Raw genomic sequence first — 8,656 nt, 5'->3', positions numbered from 1 at the left:
TCCATGCAACCTTGAGGGGGTCTGCTCGTCACCCGTTCCTGTCCCGACGGGGGACCGTCCGACACCTGCTCTACGCAGCCTTCCGATGGTCCACTCGTCAACTCTTCCTGCATCAGCAGAATCTCTGCCATCCCCAGTCGCCACTACATTTAGGTCCTCCTCCCATTCCCATAGTTTTCCGTTTTTTATCCGTTGTGACAAATAGACAGTATATTGTAGGGATCATAGATTGTGTGTTGCACTAGTTTTTTTTAAGCCTCTCAACATTTGTGTTTTGTTGGGTTTGGTAAAGCATGCATTTTGTTTCTTTTGCTGCAGAAATTTAATACAAAACATTAATGACCGATCTCAGAGTAGCTTTATAGAATCGTATTCCTCTCCCTTGTACTGGTACTCGTCTTCCTCTCTCTTGTCCTGGTACTCGTCTCCCTCTCCCTTGTCCTGGTACTTGTCTCCCTCTCCCTTGTCCTGGTACTCATCTTCCTCTCCCTTGTACTGGTACTCATATTCCGCTCCCTTGTACTGGTACTTGTTTTCCTCTCCCTTGTACTGGTACTCGTCTTCCTCTCCCTTGTCCTGGTACACGTCTTCCTCTCCCTTGTACTGGTACTCGTATTCCTCTCCCTTGTACTGGTACTCGTCTTCCTCTCCCTTGTCCTGGTACTCGTCTTCCTCTCCCTTGTCCTGGTAGCCTACTTGTCTTCCTCTCCCTTGTCCTGGTATTCGTCTTCCTCTCCCTGTCCTGATACTTGTCTTCTTCTCCCTTGTCCTGGTACTCATCTTCCTCTCCCTTGTCCTGGTACTCATCTTCCTCTCCCTTGTCCTGGTACTCGTCTCCCTCTCCCTTGTACTGGTACTTGTATTCCTCTCCCTTGTACTGGTACTCGTCTTCCTCGCCCTTGTCCTGGTACTCCTCTCCCTCTCCCTTGTCCTGGTACTTGTCTCCCTCTCCCTTGTCCTGGTACTCATCTTCCTCTCCCTTGTCCTGGTACTCATCTTCCTCTCCCTTGTCCTGGTACTCGTCTCCCTCTCCCTTGTACTGGTACTTGTATTCCTCTCCCTTGTACTGGTACTCGTCTTCCTCGCCCTTGTCCTGGTACTCCTCTCCCTCTCCCTCTCCTCTCCCTTCCTCACCAAGAAATATATATATATTTTTTTTTAAATATTTTATTAATTTTTCAATTTTTTTGAACAAACAAAAATAACAAACACACATGACAGCAATAGTAACATATATACATGTTAAATGAGAGACAGAGTTGTATACATACACAGTACTCGTACATGGGATTCTACATGGACATTTCTCACCGCACAGAAACAGGTCAAGTTGAGTGTGTTGGTGCAATAAGAATTTAGGAAAATATTCTACATTATCAACATTTATATTGGCAATTTAGATTGTGCTATATCGACCTGACATGTCTACAACCTTTGAGAAGCAACATAAAGAACAGGGGCTGTTGCTTAACTGATTCACCTTCCAGTGCCCCCCCGGGAACCATAAAATGTTGATTACACCTCTGTATGAGCGATATGAATATGGTGAGCAGATATCAGCCACTCATTCTGCTTCACAGTAAACCAAAAGGAAAATCACAGTTGGCAAGAAGAAAAATAAAATAGAAGAAATAAAAGTATTTGTAATCTGGTAATTCAAAGAAAAAACAAAGATAAAAACAGGTTGAATTCACAAGGCTTTATTGGCATGACATTTGAAATGTGTTGCCAAAGCACAATTACATACAATAAATTCAACTGACACAAAAAATAATAATCATAATAATAATAGATAACTGAATAATATAGACAATTAAATACAAATATACAAATAACATAAGAAGAGAAGATGGTGGTGGTGAACAACAGAATATGTACATTGTACAAGTATATTCTACGTCTTCCTCTCCCTCTCCTCTCCCTTCCTCACCAAGAAATATATATATATATATTTTTTAATATTTTATTAATTTTTCAATTTTTTTGAACAAACAAAAATAACAAACACACATGACAGCAATAGTAACATATACATGTTAAATGAGAGACAGAGTTGTATACATACACAGTACTCGTACATGGGATTCTACATGGACATTTCTCACCGCACAGAAACAGGTCAATGACAAATCAGTATCCAGGAGAGATCATTTAGGTGTTTGCTGTGGTGTTGGAGGGGCGCCAGTCAATGCTGCAGCGCCCTCTACGTAAGAGGACCACGGTGCTGTCTGGTAGATAATCCAGGAAAGGGGCCCACATCGTGTCGAAAGTCCCCTCATTCCCCTTTAGAACTGAACTTAAGCACTCCATCGGCAGAACTTTAAAAATGTCTCCATACCACTGGTTCACAGTTGGATGTCTAGACTTAATCCATTGAAAAAGAATACATCTTTTTGCTAGAAGAAGAAGCTTGTTCAGAAGTTTTTGTTGAACTCTGGACAGAGAGAGCCCCTCCCCTGAAAGACCCAACAGGAACAAACCAGGATTTATCTGTATGTTCTTAACAAAAATTGAGTTAATTTCCCGTGAGACTCTTTCCCAGAATTTGTATATCAGAGGGCAACTCCAGATGCAATGTATATATGACCCCACCTCTGTCTTGCACTTGATACAAAGGGGAGACAACCAAGAAATATTTTTATACGTAGTCATTGTTGATAGCTCTCCAAAACACATTCAAACACACACACCAAATACCAGAAAAGGGAATTTAAAAGAAAGGAAACCTGCCCAGATCGATGAATAGCGAAACGCTATAGAGAAATCTTTGTTGCCTTTCCATCTTTCTTCAGACACCTAAGCAGCAGTAAGCTAAATGGCTGGCCAGCAGATGGCGCCAGTGTGTCACATTCACTCTCCATTGCTAGATGTCGTATAACTGCGTTTGTAAATACAGTATATTGACACAAAAGTGGCTGCAACAGTTTCCATATTCATTGTTGTTTATCTGCGGTTTTGTTTTAAAATGTCTTCCTACAGGAAGCAGAATTTATTTCTCAAAGAAGGGAATTAATTAATGAAGCAGAGAGGCTGGATGTTTAAGTACACTGTTCTTTATTCATAGTGTTGCATGCATATATTTACAATGTACATATGTATCAGGCCATACACTAGTCATTCATTAAATGTGGCACGAATGTGGATTTACAGTCGCTTATCATTTCTGTGTTCTTGGAAAACAGGAGCTATAAAACGTCACTGAACTTAAACCTAAACTTTTGCTGTTGTTTGAAGTGGTTGATTGCAGTCTTGCAATGTTCTTCATTTTTCTCTTATCCCAATCTGAATTTTAATTGAAATATTCAACAGTCTAAAGCAACAACGCAAAAGAACAGAATGGCCTGACAACCATGATATCATTTCACATTAATAATTTACTTATTCGATAAAAGCAGAATACCCCCGGGGGGTCCTGACCCCCACTTTGGGAACCTCTGGTCTAAAGTATAGAAAAAGCAAAATACTTAGAACCAAAGGTTTGTAACACAGCCTCAATAATACCATTAAAATATGAATAAACATAACTTTCATTGTTGTTAAAAAAAAAGCAAATGAAACATTCATATCCGTGTGGAAACCTCTCACATTCACGTTGATGATGAATGAGATAATAACAGCTTTGAGACCAGTATTTACATCGTCCATAACACCTGCCATGACTTTGAGCCATGCCTGTGAGCTCAGAGGGACATGATTGGTTCCTGGCGTCTATGTCGTGGCGTTGAATGTCCCATGGAAGCCGTAGGGGATGTTGACGGGCACCACTGCCCTGCCCAGCTCCTCAAACGTTTTGGCATCTAAAACCAGGAGGAATGTACTCTTATCCTGCAAGGAACAAAGACACCATGGCAACACTGTTTAATCACAATCAAGTGATTTCCTTGCTGCGTTAGCGCCACTGTACGTCATACTGTGATATTTTGTTATTTTCAGGAAAGTCGTCTCCAAAGCTGTCCAGGTATGTTAACTGAGCATGTGCATTTGAATAAACATTTTACGTAAAAAAAGGAGATATATTTAAGCACCAACATGTGCTTTGGGAAAGATAAAGCTACACGCCATGATTTTTAGCTGAATCCACCAATTTGTTTAACCCAATCTTTAAGTGTATCTCGCAGGGTTTGTTGACATGAAAATGTCTCAAAGTGTCATTTCCATTACAAAGAGAAGTTAAGGTATAATCGTCTTTCTCCGGAGTCGCTGACTAAGCCTGACTCACCTTATTGGGCGTGATGACCACAGACATGATAACGCCGTCATCCTCCTCGGTGGCGTTAGGCGAGGGGACGAAGATGGGTTCGGACGGATAAAGACCAGGTTCTTCCCACACCTACGAGGTCCAGTTCAAGTTTCCGTTATGATATCTTACTTTTTTTTACATTCAAATCTGATTGATTAAATGAGAGTACAAATCCTGTGCAAAGTTACTTCTGTAAGTGTTTCTTGTTCTGCATGTAATGATCATAGACTAGAACGTATCTCCACTTTATCCATGATAACGCTCTTCTAAACTCCGTGTGAGGCTACTCAGCTAAAAAATTTATATCCTTTATATTTATATAACAGCATACTTAACAAGTATTTTTTCATAATAACACATTTAACACACTTTACTGAAAAAACGTTCTATAAATATAGGAAAATACATTTTAAGTGAAAGTTACGTGTACTTACTAAAGTGTACTTCTGTCAACTTGTTGAATATATTTTTGGTATATTTTAAAAATATATGCTCAAAATGATATTCGTAACAATCCACTGGAAGCATATTTTAAAAATGAATGAATTCATTGGAATGAGCCATACTTAACTAGAACGATAAGAATTTATGTTATATTGCTTATATATTAATAGGGTATTCACTTAATCTTCTAATGTAATATATTTGTATACAACGCAAACAAAGCAAACTTTAACTTCATGAATCAGCATGTATATTTCTACACGCCATACTTATATGTACTAAGTATACGTAAAAGTTCACTAAATACACTTCAGCAATACTTTTCTAACTAAACTATTAAAACACACTTGAAGTATTCTAATGATAAGTGTGTCTGCAAGTACATTCAAGTGTGGAATTAGTATATGAACACTGTGATCAGCCGGTGCTGCCGCGCTGTAACAGCCGGACACACAGCGACGGAGAGGGAACTGACCGTCATGCGTTTCCCATGGAGGTCCATCTTGATCAGCGTGTCTCCCACAAGATGTCTGAAGCCACAGCCGTAGAAGAAGCGGTAGGGTCGCATGTTGTACTTGCCGTAGTTGATCTGAGGGAACTCCAGACCCCCGTATTGATTCAGATCCTCTCCGTGGAGGTCCTCGTGGGTACACACGACCTGCAGAGACAGCATTGTGGTTACAGGATGAACTGTGGGAGGATGAAAGGTCTCAGCCATTCATGAAATCAGATCAGACGATTCCCTCTACGTGGAAACATCATTCTTATTATTGGTTTGTTTTACAGATAATTCAATGAATGTAACAGTCTTCACACAAAGACAAGAGAAATGAGGCTGGAAGTCCACCTTGTTCTTGGCGATCCTTATGGAGGTGGCTGTGCTGCTGGCTGGGTTCAGGTTCCGGCCGAAGGGCGTGTCATGGTCCACGTTGAGAGGCAGAACGAAACGGCGGGGGAAGACTCGACACAAGGTGTTGTACACCTGATGGGGGATGGGAACCACATAAATCCACACCTCTGGCAGCATGGAACGTACAATTAAAACCAAATACCTGCTCACCTCGTCAAGGTCTTCTCCAGACTTGCGCAGGTTCTGGACGTTGTAGTTAGTGATGGCCTGGCCGTCATCTGAAGCACACATATCTAGGACCAGGAAGCCGTCCTCCTCGTACGCGTTGATCTGGTGGAAAGTCGACAGCGGCTTGGCAAGATACTTGACGGCGCTCACCTGAAACACAATGTAATTCTTAGTTTCATAGAGAATGCACTGCGTTTCAGAGGAGTCAAGTCTGTGATGGAGCCTTACCTTCCCTGTCTGCTTGTGGATCAGGTGGAAGATTGTGTTGAGCTCCGGGTCCCACAGAAGGGCGTCACTGATGCTTTTCCCTCGCAGCTTGCCTGTCACGATCTTCAACAAGTCCATCTTGATGGGCTGCTCAATGAACACCACGTAGTTCTCAGACATGGCTATGAAGGAGGGAGAAGTTCTGTTAGTCTCTGCTCAAAAGTCTGAAATTATCCAGTTGTAGTTGGCGTTGTGGTCCGACCTTCTTAGATTGGGACCAGTACCTAGTCCTGATCACACAGCAGTGCTCTCTTAGGCCCCAAATCCAAATCTGTAAAGCTCTGATTTGATCCATAGTACAAACATTTGGTTGTGAATTGAGAACTTGGACTTTGGACAAAACAAGACAAGTATGTTACCTGGGATTCAAGGGAGCATTACTTTTACAAGTAACAACATTTCATAGTTCAAATGTTGAATCCATTGAATGAATGAATGTACTTATCATTTATTTATGCAGGGAAACCTTATGACCTTATTTGATTTTATGGCAACGCTGTGAACTCCTTTTTCCACTGACAGTGATTAAACCTCATCTGAACCAGCCACAGAATTGGACCTGAAGAGTTTTTCTTCCACACATGACATTTTCATATGGTCCCGTGTCATCACTACAGGCAGCTGGCTCATCATTTCTACTTCAGTTGGAGAAGATGGACTGAGTGAAATACCAAGACTCTGGCATGCCGAGCATTGCTCACCAAAGCTGTGGTAGTACGACGGTTTGCTCTTGTCCACCGAGGGAATCGAACACAGCACTGTGGCCCCCTCCAGGGTTTCCCCGGCGCTTTTCTTTGTCGCTGGCACTCTGATGATGTTGTAGTTTGATCCTGTCGGCACACGTGAAGATGACTCATCCATTCATGGACATTCAGTGACCCACCCATGAGGCAGTCTGTTTCCTACCTTTGGGGGAGTAGGAGTTCCCCATGTTGTAAGTGGTTCCATCCGGCTCGGTGTGAGGGTGAGCTGTCGCTCCGTTCACAGCGATGAATTTGCTCCAGTCCACCTGATGGTGCAAACACTTTGTTAAGTCTTCATTTCTGATTTATGAGCTTGTGCTCGTTTATAACCTCAGTTATCAGGAGTAAAGTGGCACGTCAATAAAACGAAGTGCCTGTATTCAACACCATGGTACCTTTTTAGTGGTCTCCAGAGTCTCGGGGTCCACCTTGTGCATGACATTGGTTTCGGTGCTGACGTAGTAGTCACCTTTGTAGGTCACAAAACTCACGTTGGCATTGTCAGTGGGCTCTAGAGGGGAAAAGGAAGATGGCAGATTTACAGTACAGGACAACCACAACTCACTGTTCATATATTGTGTATTTCATCAAACCTCCATGTACATGGGAGAGAATCAAAGACAAATCTTATTGGCTTTATTATTATGAGTTCCTTTTCATGCAGTTTGATCACAATACTCACTTGGCAATTCAAACCTTGACAGGAAGCGTTGGAAGAAGTTTTTACAGGGGTCCGGCATGGTGACGGTGCCAAACTCTGACACGGCGATGCGGTTATTCTCCTTGTTGGCTTTGTAGCTGTCGCTGGACAGGAAGCGGCTCTTGTATGTCACCTGTCCCTGAGAGATCTTGAACTGGTGCAGCAGAGCCATACCATCAAACCAGTGGTTGAACCTGGTGGTGTTGGAGGCAGCATGAGAAAGGAGTCAGCTTTGTGATGGAGTCGCTGCATCAACATCAACGCTTTCATATCTTATGCTCACTTATGGTTTCCGATCTCGAACTTTCCAGGCCCGTTTCTCAGGAAGTTTCCTTTGATCCATTCTGGGATGTAGCCGGTGATTCTGGTGCTGATGGGCTCAGGGGTGTCCTCCACTGACCTCACAATCTTCTCAATGCAAGGCAGACCCTGCACGTTTGTGAAGTGGCTGATGTTCTTGCTAGGTTTACATTTTTTTAAACCTATGGAGGTTAGCAAAAAAAGTGTAAACTATAGTCATATTTTCTATGTGTAAAAACAATCCCACCATTAGCTGGTAGAGTCAAATGTACCTGTTCTGTTCTGTTGCCGTGTGCTGGTGTCCATGGTTGCAGCTCCTGGTCTTGGATTGGTGCTCTCCTACAGCTGCAACACTCGCCTTTATACTGTCGTCCTGCCTGCGACGCCCCCTCGAAACGCTTCAGTAAGTAGCCACGACCACGATTTCATGCTTGCATAAGAGTTTACACAACAAAAGTAGCCTACTTTGTGATCACAAGATGACACAAGTAGTAACTTATTCACAGAGATAATCACCTGATCTTACTGACAAGTGGCAAAATCACTGTTGCAGCATTCATCATTCATAGCAGGCAAGGCAAGGCAAGGCAACTTTATTTGTATAGCACATTTCATACACAAGGCAGACTCAAAGTGCTTCACATCATAAAACAAAGTGAGAAGAAAAAAAAAGAAAGAAAATAGAAGAATTAAAAGAAAATAATAAAAAATTTAAAAATGCATTACAGAAAGAAAATAGAATAAAAACATATTTGCAATAATTAAAAACAGTGCAGACATTAAAGGATTTAGCAGAAAGCTATGGTGAACATAAAAGTTTTCAGTCTAGTTTTAAAAGTGGTCAGAGTTGGGGCAAGTCTTACATCTTCAGGAAGTTTATTCCA

At 41.9% G+C, this 8,656-nt stretch overlaps 1 protein-coding gene across 1 annotated transcript; it reads right to left on the bottom strand.

Moving 5' to 3' along the window:
- Nucleotides 1–3,576: 3,576 nt before the first annotated feature.
- Nucleotides 3,577–8,089, bottom strand: LOC311020115 (carotenoid-cleaving dioxygenase, mitochondrial-like). Its single transcript, XM_084019975.1, has 12 exons — nucleotides 8,045–8,089; nucleotides 7,756–7,954; nucleotides 7,455–7,666; nucleotides 7,168–7,283; nucleotides 6,936–7,038; nucleotides 6,731–6,859; nucleotides 5,991–6,151; nucleotides 5,745–5,912; nucleotides 5,532–5,666; nucleotides 5,160–5,342; nucleotides 4,220–4,330; nucleotides 3,577–3,825 (listed from the first exon to the last, which is right to left on the bottom strand). Exons 1-12 carry the CDS (start codon nucleotides 8,076–8,078, stop codon nucleotides 3,709–3,711), a joined length of 1,668 nt encoding a protein of 555 aa, XP_083876101.1. The 5' UTR covers nucleotides 8,079–8,089; the 3' UTR covers nucleotides 3,577–3,708.
- Nucleotides 8,090–8,656: the final 567 nt, after the last annotated feature.

Source organism: Eutrigla gurnardus (assembly GCF_963514095.1).
Source record: "Eutrigla gurnardus genome assembly, chromosome: 10".
NCBI classification, from domain to species: Eukaryota; Metazoa; Chordata; class Actinopteri; order Perciformes; family Triglidae; genus Eutrigla; species Eutrigla gurnardus.
This window is presented reverse-complemented; position numbering and strand designations above follow the sequence as displayed.

Bases quoted from the DNA above. Each gene is read 5' to 3' on its own strand.
- LOC311020115 (XM_084019975.1), bottom strand. From the start codon at position 8,078: ATGGACACCAGCACACGGCAACAGAACAGAACAG. The intron at 7,039-7,167 runs GTACCATGGTGT...TTGCACCATCAG, and splicing joins CTCTGGAGACCACTAAAAAG to GTGGACTGGAGCAAATTCAT. The intron at 6,860-6,935 runs GTAGGAAACAGA...GTGTGCCGACAG, and splicing joins GAACTCCTACTCCCCCAAAG to GATCAAACTACAACATCATC.